Raw genomic sequence first — 13,700 nt, 5'->3', positions numbered from 1 at the left:
AGCGTCTCCACCCCCATCATTCTGCCCGGACGCTGAGGTCCAGTGCCGAGGGCCTTCTGGCGGTTCCCTCATTGCGAGAAGCAAAGCTACAGGGAACCAGGCAGAGGGCCTTCTCGGTAGTGGCGCCCGCCCTGTGGAACACCCTTCCAGCAGATGTCAAGGCGATAAACAACTACCTGACATTCAGGAGACATCTTAAGGCAGCCCTGTTCAGGGAAGTTTTTAACGTGTGATATTTTATTGTATTTTTGGTTTTTATGGAAGCCGCCCAGAGTGGCTGGGGAGGCCCAGCCAGATGGGCGGGGTATAAATAATAAATTATTATTATTATTATTATTATTATTATTATTATTATTATTATTAATGGAATTCCCTAGCAGCAGCAATGGAGGGGCAGGCACAGCCAACCACGTCCCCTCTGCAAAACATTGAACCAAATGCCTAACTGCCAACCTTACAAAGTTGTGACAATTTGCTACACGGTAGGCAAAAACCAAGTGGCACCAGCCAATCAGCCAAATGTCAAAATTCCTACCAGGCCCCTGTTCCAAAACAGATGACCCCTAGACAGGCATAGCAAGGCCAAAAGAACAACCCTAAATATAGGGAGAGGAGGGCGGCTGATCCGCTGCACGTCACAAGAAAGAGAAGCTTTCCAGCGACGTGCAGCAGCTTAAATAGCCCCTCAGCAGCCAATAGCCATCCCAAGCAGCCAAATGTCTGCCCCAGCAACAAAGGGGCAACCAATGGGGTGCTGTTGCCATCCAAACGGTCCCACCCCACAACAGGGAGTCAGCTCACGGTGATCTCACCACAACTTGTGCCCTTCATGATGGAGGACACAACTTCTCTTTGGTAGAAAAAGGAAATACATTTCTGAAGCTTTATACCTTGCTTGAGATTTTTTTCCCTCACATATTAGCTGTTTTTTCATATGATGCTGAGTGGCAAAGAGTACCAGGCCACGTATGTATTTTGTATAAGGTTCAGTTACTCAAGTAAATCCCAGAAACTAGTTCTTCCAGATAAGTAAAGCAATCCTTCAACAGCCTCCCAAACCAAAGTATGGATGAACACACAGAGACATGTAAAGGAGCTTTTCAATAAATCTGCATCCTGCCTTATCCGTATTTTGACTCTTAACCACATTTGTAAATACTTAACAATCACTTCCCTCCTGATTGGGAAGGTGATAGAAGGCATCTGAAAATAGTGTTTCTAACATGACTCATCTAGGCTTCAATACCCAGTGCTCCACACTGGCAGCACTGGTGTTATGACAGGGCGGCTGATCATACTTCCGCTGTGATCTAATCATGTACAGAATCTCCTTGCTTCCGCCACCCTCGTAATTTGCACCATGATTTTCATAAAGCTTCTCTAGCTCTGAATAAATAAGGTTTCTGTTTCTCATAAATTAGGGGTTTTTTTAAGGGAAAAAAGCAAAAATGCTTAAATATATATATATATTTATTGAAGGCAAAGAAAACAGTTATTTAAGAAGACTAGAGAATGTTGTTTCCTGTTTTAGAAAGTTCCTTCACTTGATATACAGAAACAATAACCACATGGCACACAACAACTTAAAAGCTGTGCACTTATATTTTGCAGAGCAATGGGCTACCTATTCATGCCAAGTACAGAAGCTATAGTGAAAATAAAACCAACTCAAATTATGCCAACTGCCTATACTGTAGCAATTATTTTTAACATTTAATTGAGATCATACCCTCAAATGTGCTTAAAAGCAAAAGCAAAACCACAAAGAACCCACATTTAAGATGTTTTTCATCGTTGCCTGGCAGCATAAAACTCTTAAATACTTAGGAGTGGGTGATTTTGTTGTTGACGCATTTATGTATGAGCATTATCTGAACTGAATCTAAAACAATTGCTTTAGTTTTCTTGGCTTTATTTTCACCATGGTTTATGTACACACACACACACACACACATTATATATATATATATATATATATATATATATATATATATATATATGCAGGTTTTGGTGTCTTCGGGTGTCTTCCCGTGTAAGAGTTGGGGTGTCTAGGCGACGTTTCGACGAGGTCTCACTCGTCATCTTCAGGCTGGTGCTTTCGGCTTCTTGTTACTGGAACAGAGCAGGATCTCAGTGTTTGAGTTCCTATAAATAGGAACATCTTCTTGCCTGAAGATGACGAGTGAGACCTCGTCGAAACGTCGCCTAGACACCCCAACTCTTACACGGGAAGACACCCGAAGACACCAAAAACTGCATTCCTGTACCCGTGAAAATCTACGAAAGCATATATATATATATATATATATATATATATATATATATATATATGACGCGGGTGGAACTGTGATCTAAACCACAGAGCCTAGGGCTTGCCAATCAGAAGGTCAGCAGTTCGAATCCCCGCAACGGGGTGAGCTCCCGTTGCTCGGTCCCTGATCCTGCCAACCTAGCAGTTCGAAAGCACGTCAGAGTGCAAGTAGATAAATAGGTACCGCTCTGGCAGGAAGGTAAACAGCGTTTCCGTGCGCTGCTCTGATTCGCCAGAAGCAGCTTAGTCATGCTGGCCACATGACCCGGAAGTTGTACGCCGGCTCCCTCGGCCAATAAAGCGAGATGAGCGTCACAACACCAGTTGTCCACGACTGGACCTAATGGTCAGGGGTCCCTTTACATACGTGTGTGTGTGTGTGTGTATCTATCTGTCTGACATCTTGTAGTTTTAGGATGGGAATTAAATCACCACAAGACACATAACATCCAGAGGTGAGCTCTCTCCAATGTCCTGCTAATTGGCAGAGAAAAACAGATATACTAGAGGGGTCAGAACAGACCCAGCAGAAGCCAATGAGCAGGATTTGTGCAATATTCTCCTGTTCCCATGCCATGCTTGCTTATTTGGGGGAGTGACTGTCCCTGGATTATTGAGCCATGTACTGTAAATGTATTCTGAGAAATACATTATTGCCCATTCTTTTGTATTCCCATTAAACCACAGAAATATAAGCCCTCTGCAGCTATTAGTCCTTTATATGCCCAGAGCCATATAAAGTGTTGTTTGCAACTTTTTGACCACTGTCTCCCACAGCATCTGACAAAGAGACACGTCACACAATGAATTTGGTGAGATTTCCCCAAGTACTGATCCTGACTTAGGTGCAGTTCTATAGAGTCAGAGGTGAGTCAGCCCCACCAAACTCAGCGAGACTTGTTTTGAGAAAACATGGATAGAATAAGGCTGTTCCAAAAAACTTCACAAAATGCAGTTCCACTCAGGTGGTGCTTTCTGATCATCTTTGTATTTGTGCTAGAAATCAGGATTCCTCCTTCCTTCTCAAATCACCTAACCTAGATATCCACATGTGGGTGTAATGTTAGCAGGGGGAAAAGGTGTGTCGGTCCAAATTGCATAGTCAATCCTCATAATGTATGAGGGAACTCAGCTGGCCTTCACACGCTGAATTCTAACAAGTGCTTTGTTATATTTAAACATTATAGCTGTGCATGTATAGCCTGCAGGGCAGACACACCCGGTATGCCAGGTGGGAGGGTACAGTTTTTCTCCTGCATTGCGCAGAAGAAGAAACCCAGGGGGAAAGGGTTACCCAACCCAAGCCACTGTTTTCCTGCAGGGTTTTGGAATTATGCTTTGCCCATGCCTCCATGGAAACAGCTCCTCTCTAATACTATCTGTATCAAATGCTATGTACTCAAAGCTAGATAAATTTATTATTCAGGCACAATTCTCTGGGCTCCTTCCAACAATATTGCTTCACTATATCACAGAATAAATTTATATTAAAAATTAATTATCAATCCTAAAAGAGCTGAGCACATTGATATGCATAATGGCATTCTAGTCAAATTAGATTACGTCTGTCAACCGGTTAGAAGGAGCATTTCAAATGTCTCAATTCAATGAAATAGATTTAGGCCCAAAAAAATCCTGGAAACTGTAGTTTGTTGAGAGTTCTTTGGAAACCCTTATGTCCTCTTCAGCAAGCTACAATTCCCAGACTCTTTTAACAGTCAATACCCAGGGAACTCTGGGTATAACAGCTCTGTGAGAGGAGTAAGGGTCTCCTAGCAACTCTCAGCACCCTTTTTTAGTTTTCAGGATTCATTAAGAGAAGTCATGGCTGTTTAAAGTGGTATAATGCTTTAAATATATATTGTAGATGAGGCCTTAGTGTGTTCTGTGCCTCCCTTCACCTTCTCCCATAAGGTATTGGTTACTCTTGTCTCAAAGTACACACTGGACTAGAAGAAAATGTGACCAAAAAACCCCAACTGAACTAATAGGATGGATGCCTTTCAACTTTCATATAATGCTTGCTAGGAAAAACAAACAACAACAACAGCTAGGCATACAGTTCTGTTAAAAAAGCAGTCTGAATAGGGGTGACACACACCAGATATAGCTAATGGTTCAATCCAGTCAGACTCATAACAAGTATCTAGTAAGTTTAAAATTATTCTATACTCTTCAAGTTCGTTCTTGCTGAGGTGCTAAAACTGTGTCTATGCCACTTCATTAATAGGTGGAAGCTCAGATTAATTTAGGCTTTTCCACCCACAAACAAAAAGACCCATGCACATAGAAAACTACTCACAGATAAACTCTAATGTCTTTTGATTTTTTAAACTAACCTACCTTGAAAAGAAGAGTATATCCTCTAAGGGCGAATCAGCATCAAATCCACTGGGAGAATATTCCATTGTATGGGGCTGAGGTGTGTGTTGTGGCAAGCATGCCAACGTTTAGAAACATGGTCCGGTGGGTTTAGAGGTACGGTTTTGTTGTTGTTTTCACAGCTCCCTTAACTATATGAACAGAAGTACACTTGGGAAGATCTGTGCTTATCCTAAGATGCCAGATTACTGTTTGGCAGGGTGTTAAAAGTCAACTGTTTTAAACGTTTGAGAGCATGCTGCCAGCAATTATATCATTCACGTGTTTGTTATGAATCAGGATGCAAGAACAGGTCGCAGTCAGCTGTGAATAACCCTGCCAGGTGTTACTGAGACACCTAATTAGCACAGCAAAACATGACGGAAAATGACAGTGCACTACAATTACAGTGGGTTGCAGTGCTTAATGTGTTAAGTGAGGTATGTTGCCTCCTGATCTGGCTCATGCGCCTCCTATAGCAGCCTTCCCCAACATGATGGCTCTACAGATGTTTTGGACTACCATACTATGCTTAATTTTGTGAAATGACTGGGCATCATGAACCAACCATACCCAGTGCAAGGAGAGCTACTCTGCTTTACCTTCCCAAATTATTATTTTTTTTAAAGGAAAAACAATAGACTTGTCACAGAACTCTTTGTCTCCCACTGTGAAAGCCAGATTTGCAAAATCCACAAGTTACTAACCCACCTTTCATAGAATCATAGTGTTGGCAGGGATCAAGAGGGTCATCTTGTCCAGGCATAGGCAAACTCGGCCCTCCAGATGTTTTGGGACTACAACTCCCATCATCCCTAGCAAACAGGTCAGGGATGATAGGAGTTGTAGTCCCAAAACATCTGGAGGGCCGAGTTTGCCTATGCCTGATCTAAACCAACCCTCTACAATACAGGGATCTCAACTAATGCATCCATGATGGATGTTCTCATTTAACTGTTTTATAAATATTTTAATACTAGAAAATTTGTGGCCTCTATTGGATACAAGCATTTTAAGGCATTATTATCACACCCTTCTAGTTTAAATGCACTACACAGGGTGGCTTATAAGATATAAACATTACAAAAGAGTCAGGCTCAACAGCTGATCATCATGAAAGCCACCAAAGGGAAAGTGGACTTTTGGACTTGCAAGCACATCTTTCAACCTTTATTGCCATAAATGTTTTGTTTTTATCAATGATAAACCTTTTCAAGATTTTACAAGGAATTTTGGTATTTGATATTTTGGCCAAAATAGTATTATGGAAATCTACACTGCTTCTCTCTAAGTAACATTAGTGAATTTACAAGCAAAGTTTCCCAGCAACATCTAGTCGAAACCAACAGCCCTGGGGGAAAATCTGTGAGAATCCAGGTTCTCTTCTTACTTGGGTTTAACCACAATAAAAAAAGGTCTCTAGAGGTGCAATTACAGCTTCATGGAAATATTCACAGCCCAACAACTAAGGCTTAATTAACAATTGCGTCCTGCCTTTCTACATCATTATACAGATTAGCCGAAAACAACATTCCCTGCAGAAATCTGTTTCCTGCTAGTTGGCCTCAAGAATCACTATTGGCAAGCATACAGAAATGAAACTTAAATCTCAGTTCCTTGTTCTAAATTTGCATGTTTACCACCCTTTAGGGCATTATTTGAAAAAGAAAAAGGAATAGAACAGTCGATGTGGTCTCTCTGATGTGTGTCAACCCAAATCACTTTTAATTAGAATGAAATCACACAAACTATAAAATCCTATGCTTTTTTACTCAGAAGCCAGTCTTAGTAGTTCTTTTCAAGCACTCTACTTGAATGCGATAATAAACATGTGTAGAGGAGCCACATTCACAAGTCTGCCCACTCAGTGGCCCCGCCCCTGTTATGGCCCTGCCCTCTATTGTCTTCTTACTAGTCCTGTCCCCACGTGTTTGAAGGTCTGAAGTAAGGAGCTACAATATGAATGTAGACTCCCATGATTCAGAACCCTGCATGATCACCCTTCTAAGGCTGCATTCACATAGCAGTCTAATTCATTTTCACAATGTTTCCCTCTTAATTTCCACATTATGTTTGAGCTCTCTCATGATTTAAAACCCACTTCCAGAACTACAATGGAATATAATGCAAGTTTACCACTCATTTCCATATTATTTGCAAACAGTTCTTCCCCTCTGTAAGTAAATAACACAGAAATTAGCACTAAACTTGCACTGTATTCCACTATAGGTCCAGAAGATACTTCCTTGTCATGTGAACGCTCAGATATAATGTGAAACTTAACAGTTAGGGAGAAGTTGTGAAAACAGAATAAACCACCATGTGATTGCAGCCCCAATTGCACAGGGAAGCAGGGCACTTGCAGCAGGCCCTCTACTTCAGACTTTCCCCCACAGCATGTAGTTGGTGAATAGGCAGGGTCAATGCAGACACAATAGCAGGGGTGGGGCGATATAATTTGTAAAATCTTAATAAATATTTTATTTTAAAAAAGCAGGGGTGGGGCATGGTCTCATTTTCCCATCACACAATTGTAAGCCTATCAGGGAAGAACAACTCAGAAAAGGCTGATGTGTTCAGCAGGCCTCATAAGTATGTTTAGGATTGCCGCCACAGTTTGATGCCTAATGTTCAGAGCTTCAAGGCTCCACCAGAAATTCACAGAAGCAAGAAAGAATGGTTTTGCTAAACTCTAGTATAATGGATTTAAGATCCGTGGAGCAAAATTTGACATTTCCTCTACTAGCCATTTATTTAAATATTTATTTATTAAATTTAGTTTAAAACTTTTGCTAGAGGACAAGAATCCCAAGACTACATTAAATGTAGCCAAATTCTGTGCGTCTGCAATTAATCGCAGGAAGCAAGTGGTATCCCATAATGACCAAACCCCTAAATGTTAATTACAGGGGGCACGCTAATAATTAATTTTAATTTTTTACATTTAAATCCTTGTTATATTCAAATTGCCCTCTGTATTTTTGATATGATCTGTGATATTGTGTGTGCTGATGCTGGTCTGTGACCATATTAATAAATTCATTCATTCATTTATTAAATTTATATACCACCCTTCATCTGTAGATCTCAGGTGAGGAGATTCCAGCTGAGGGAATGCTGTGTGATGCTGAGGATCTAGCATGCGACGAAAGATCTCAGCTCAGCAGCTGATTCACTTCATCAGCTCGGGTATTTAACTTCTGACTCAAATTTCCTATGCCAAGAGTATGATTAATAATTTAAAATTGTAATCAAGGATGGCTCAGATAATGCTTCCATGCCTGGAGCAGGTGAGCAAGTAGCACTGCCCAAGTGATCGGACTCCCCTGTTTCACAGTTTACAGGTAGAATGGATTTTAATACAGAGAGATTTTTAGCCTGTAGACTTAAGCCACTTAGAAATTATGACTTCTTAGGCCAAACTAAACATGACACCATTCACAAAATTAGCAGTTGGGTGAATAGCTTTTAAGTGTAAACATCAGGTACAGTGACCAATCCAGTCTGGGATCCAGGAACATCTGGGATCCAAGAACTTTAACCCTTTGCCCCCTGTGCTTCTAAGCAGATCACTTCCACCTGCTGTTTGTACTAGAAGTTTTTATTAGTGTGAATAGAATCGTTCCTTTCCCGTGTGCCTCCCCAATCCCAAATTAAGGATGCACTAGGAGAAAAGGGTTAAAGCCCCTTTCCTCCCTCTGCATAGCTTAGTCAATACAGCACGAGGCTCTAATCTCAAGGTTGTGGGTTCGAGCCCCACGTTGGGTAAAAGATTCCTACATCTGGGTCCCTTCCAAGTCCCAGCTCTACAGTTCTATGATTCCCCTCATCAGGTTCGCAGCCTGGGTCAGCGACCTCACTTCCCTGGCTTTGTACACCTACAAAACCAATCACACAGCCCTGTAGTTTTGTTTCTTAATCAGCAGCAACTGCAACTGCTGAATAAAGCCCAGTGGCACAGCACTGGAGTGTACTTATTTATTTATAAAAGTATTTTCATACCACCATATCATAAAATATCACTGTGGTGTACCATGATAAAACATATAATACCTTGAAAAAACAATACAAATAAGTGATTAGTTAATCCAACAGCCGCAAAGGCCTGTCAGCATAAAAAGGTATTCAAGAGAGGCCTTATGAATCTTCCATATTCTTAAGAACTTAGGAAGAGCCTGCAGGATCAGGCCAATGGTCCATCAAGTTCAACTTCCACAGTGACCAACCAGATGCCCACGGGAAGCTCACAAGCAGGATCAGAGTATTCTCCCCTCCAGCAAGTGGAGTTCAGAAGCATTACTGTATCCAGCTATGGATCCAAAGCACAGCCATCAGGGCTAGAAGCTATTGATAGCCTCATCTCCCATGAATTTGTCCAATGCTCTTTGGGTAGTCATCACTGCCTCTGTGGGAGCAAGTTCCCTAGTTTGGCTATGCGCTGTGTGAAGAAGTACTTTCTTTTATCTGTCTTGAACCTTCCACCATTCAGCTTCAATAGATGTCCACACGTTCTAGTGTTACGAAGGAGAAAAACTTTTCTCTAGCCGCTTCCTCCATGCCACGCATATTTGTATAAACTTCTACCATGTCACCTGTTACTTACCTTTCCTCTGAACTAAGAAGTTACAAACACTTCGACTTTACCTCATAGGAGTATCGCTCCATCCTGCTGATCATTTCGGATTCCCTTTTCTGAACCTTCTCCAGCTTTACAATACCCGTTTTGAGGAGAGGCAGCCAGAACTATACACAGTATTCCATATGCGGTTGAACCATAGATTTATGTAACACAGCATTATAATATCGACACTTTTATCTTCAAGTCCTTTCCTAACGATCCCTAGCATGAAATTTGCCATTTCACAGCTGCTGCACACTGGAGCGACATCTTCATTGAGCTATCTACTGTGACCACAAGGTGCTGTTTCTAGTAAGGCACAGCCAGTACCATGAGCATATACGCGAAATGAAGATTTTTTGGTGTCCCAATATGCAACCCTTTGGACTGCAAGAAGATCAAACTGGATGCAAGAAGATCAAACATGGACTGCAAGAAAATCAAACGTATCTATTCTTAAGGAAATCAGCCCTGAGTGCTCACTGGAAGGACAGGTCGTGAAGCTGAGGTTCCAATACTTTGGCCACCTCATGAGAAGAGAAGACTCCCTGGAAAAGACCCTGATGCTGGGAAAGATGGAGGGCACAAGGAGAAGGGGACGACAGAGGACGAGATGGTTGGACAGTGTTCTCAAAGCTACAAACATGAGTCAAACATGAGTCTGACCAAACTGCGGGAGGCAGTGGAAGACAGGAGTACCTGGCGTGCTCTGGTCCATGGGGTCACGAAGAGTCGGACACGACTAAACGACTAAACAACTAAACAACATGCAACCCTTTACACTTGTGTATGCCGAATTGCATGTGTCGTTTTACTGCCCATTCCCTCAATTTAGAGAGGCCATTTAGAGCTCTTTGCAGTCTCTTTTTGTTTTAATGACCCTGAACAATTTAGTACCATCAGCAAACTTGGCCACCTCACTGCTCACCACTAACTCTAGATTGTTAATGTACAAGATAAATCAGTAAGCAAGCCCTGCAAGCTTACAGTGCTGCTGTCGATGACTCAGTATGAAATACATTAGTGAGGTCACTTCTCTTCGAGTCAACATACACACAGTGATCATTACAATCTCCCCAAGCTGAAAGAAGGGTTTGGCTTATTCAAACTGTTATAGAATGCAGGTTGTCTTGGAATACAGATCACTCATACATAACAGAGAGAACCCATGGAATTACCCAAAAGCTCCAGTCAGAATTCCAGTTGTATGGAGGGGAGGCTTGAATTTTCTCTGTACACACACTAAGGTTTTCCTCCGAGTCCACCAACAGCTGACTGATAAGGCCATGATCCACTTCTTGAAGTGCCTGTGAACAAGGAATAAAAGTGTGCAGCTTAATAAACTGGAGTAAAATACAGCATTTCTAGCTAAACCTCTAATGCTGTGGATAAGCCATGAGGAACAAGGAAGGAACATTTCCAATCTACTTTGGTCTAATTAGGTTATAGCATTTCAAAGTCTTTTACCCCTTGATTAGTTCACTGAATGCACATTATGCCTTTCATTTGTTGCACACAGGCTTCACATCTTCAGTTAAGGTTCCACTAATTCAACCAGCACTCAAACTCCTATACGATATATCTGGAGGGAAAGTTATTTTTACCCATCCTCTCTTTCCATTCCAGACAGCATGTTCATTGTCAACTGTAAATGCTGCTCACGGTGTTACTGTAAGACAGTCCTCGACATCCACTGCCATCCACTGCGTTTCCCCTTTGCCAGCACATGCTGCAGAATTCTAAAGGTTTTTGAGAGAATGGTACCACTTCAGACTACAGGTGGGGTGGTGGTGCCCTGGGTGAATGTTCTGTGTCTTAACTACTTGCAAGGGGAAAACAAACAAGATAGTTCAGTAATTTCCTTCCCGCAAGCAGAGATTTGCTTGTGTGAGGATGTATTTTTTAAAAAATGATTCCCTACCTACAGTCTGAAGTGATACAAACTTTAGCCCACTCTACAGCTTGTGTAGATCAGACTAAAATCAGCACAGCACTAAGAAATACTACCTTTATTTTGTTAACTTTTTATGTGGGGCAAGTGTTTGCCTCCCCCATTCCCAGAAGGTATGTGCTCTCTCTCACTTTGCTACTGCAGAGCAGGATCACTCAGCTGACCACAGAAGGTTTTAAGTTCTCCTTAAAAACCAGCAAAGCTAACCATCTGACATCAATATCCGCCATTTTGAGAATACTTAGCTTCAGAGTCTGGGAGTTTAATTCTCTGGAGCAGTGAAGCTTTTCAGCCCAATGGCCACATTCCCTTCTAAGCAAGTGGTGGGTGGGGCCAGAAACAAAAGTGGGCGGAGCAACAAAAGTTGCTTTTATTTTTGTGCAGTAGTTTGCTTTGTACATGCACTCATATCCCTCTGTCCTCCATCCAAATGAACAAAAAGCATTATCAAAAGTCAAGGGCATATTCTAACCACACAGAAACACTCGAGGAGGGTGTGAAGCAGGTCACGCCCACGCCCCCATGCCTGTTTTTTTTAAAAAAATTGCATGTGCTAGAGAGGAAAAAATATATGGAACTACTAAGCCATAATCCAGTGTTTCTTTAAAAATGAAAACTGCAGCACAGTACCCTTTATAGGTAAATAGCATAAAATACATTTGACACTGAAAAGGAACACACAGGATTATCACCACAGGACCAATATATAGGTAAAGTATGCTGGTCCACATCATGCCTCAAGACTCTTGACCAAAGACTGCCAAGATAGCCCAGTCAGTTGAGCATGAGACTCAATCTCAGGCTTGTGGGTTCAAACCCAACTCTGATTCTATGAGTAAACAGTGGAGTTGGTAGGAACAAAGATATTTGAGGGAAAGTATATGAAGATCCCAAGGGTGGACAAGGGAAACAGTGCTCTTTAGAAAATCAGCTTTCACCCAGCTTAAATAGGATTCTTAATGTATTATACAGTCAAACCTTGGTTCCCGAATGGCTTAGTTGTCAAACAAATAGGTTCCTGAACGCCGCAAATCTGGAAGTAAGTGTTCTGGTTTACAAATGTTTTTCGGAAACTAAACACCCGACGCAGCTTCTGCTTGAGCGCAGGAAGCTCCTGCAGCCAATTGGAAGCCATGTCTTGGTTTTCGAATGGTTTTGGGAGTTGAATGGACTCCCAGAACGTATTAAGTTTGAGAACCAAGGTACCACTGTATATAAAAACGTATTCCAATGCACCAGCATTATAACACTATACAATTCCAACAGTATTTGTGAAAGGACAACCACATGGTAACGGCCGACAAATGTTTACTTTTAAACTTCTTTTGTAAATGAAGTTTACAAAAGATAATAGCAGTAAAGGGTTTCATTTTAAATTCATTTTTAAACGTTTTCTGGGGAAGGCTACAAAAAAAGCATCCTCAGAACACTCCAGAGCTGGGAGGGGTGGTGGGGGTGGGTCAAAAAATAAATGTCAAAGCATAGCCCTATCAGGTATTGAATTTCTTAGCCCTCCTTTACCGGCTTACAACACACATAGCTTACAGAATCGATAGGATCAAAACGTTTTAAGAACTAGCGTTTTAAAACAGGTTTATGTGGATATTAGGATTGCTCCTCCCTCTATTCCCCTCTAGGACTCCAGCACCATTTAACAGCTGTGCGACAGGCAGAAGTTCAGCAAGTGAAGTTCTTCCTATTACTGGATCTGCATGGCAGGAAATTTGAACCCTGTTGCTTAAAGATACAGAATTCCTGCCAAGGAAAAAAAAATGTTGGGCAGGAAAGAAAAACCCCGTGACCTATAGCCGGGTGTTAAGGGGAGTAGCAAGCAGCAAATTTTCCCTTCAAAAGGGGAAACTTTTAGACCTCAAACGTCTACCTACTTTATCAGCAACGACTACCGATAGTTTGCAAGAGAACAAAAAAGCAGCACCTGGCAGGAGAGGACTCTGAATACAGGGACGCTATTTGAAACCTCCAAGTCCGCAGCCATCCACTAATAGGCTGAAGAGCCTATTAAATTTTGCTTTTGCAAAATGGGTTGGGGTAGCAGAGGAAGCACAAGGGCAAAGTCAACGGGCAAAGATCGCAACGCTTACCATGGAGAGAAGAAAGAAGATGCAACCTGCAAGCGGGTTGTCTCAAAAATTAGCACCATAGGGCTGCCTGCAACGCCTCTCTCCCCAGCAATTTAAAGGGCCAGCAGCATTAAGCAAAATACACAGAGCGCGCGCGTAAAATGAGTTTCTCTCGCCTACGGCTACGAGAAGTGCCGGCTCCTTTCGAAGGAGGCGATTTGTCCGACCTGACGCTTTGGCCAAGCTGCCCTGTGCTGTGGAGATGTTTACACTGGAAAGTTTTTGCGAGGGAATTTTAAAAGTTGCACTTACTGAGTGTGCAATATTTTTTATTATTTAGGACAAAAATAAGATCCAGGATGGCTGGGATTTCACCCC

The 13,700-nt window shown here is 41.9% G+C and overlaps 1 protein-coding gene across 4 annotated transcripts in view; it reads right to left on the bottom strand.

Annotated features, from left to right (window-relative positions):
* Window positions 1-13,439, bottom strand: part of GRAMD1C (GRAM domain containing 1C) — a 68,563-nt gene extending 55,124 nt beyond the window's left edge. The window contains exons 1-2 of one of the 4 annotated variants that reach the window (XM_083500418.1): window positions 13,344-13,439; window positions 10,469-10,597 (exon numbers count right to left, since the gene is read on the bottom strand). In XM_083500418.1, the coding sequence (XP_083356544.1) occupies window positions 10,469-10,597; window positions 13,344-13,346 (132 nt within the window). In that variant the 5' untranslated portion in view covers window positions 13,347-13,439. Of the gene's footprint in view, window positions 1-4,654; window positions 4,874-10,468; window positions 10,598-13,177; window positions 13,253-13,343 lie in introns of those variants that run through there. The other 3 variants (XM_083500417.1, XM_083500420.1, XM_083500419.1) reach the window with 3 other exon arrangements.
* Between the last annotated feature and the right edge of the window lie 261 nt (window positions 13,440-13,700).

This window comes from Podarcis liolepis, assembly GCF_965112155.1.
Source record: "Podarcis liolepis genome assembly, chromosome: 4".
NCBI classification, from domain to species: domain Eukaryota; kingdom Metazoa; phylum Chordata; class Lepidosauria; order Squamata; family Lacertidae; genus Podarcis; species Podarcis liolepis.
The sequence above is the reverse complement of the archived record's forward strand: the minus strand, read 5'-3'. Positions and strand labels throughout refer to the sequence as shown.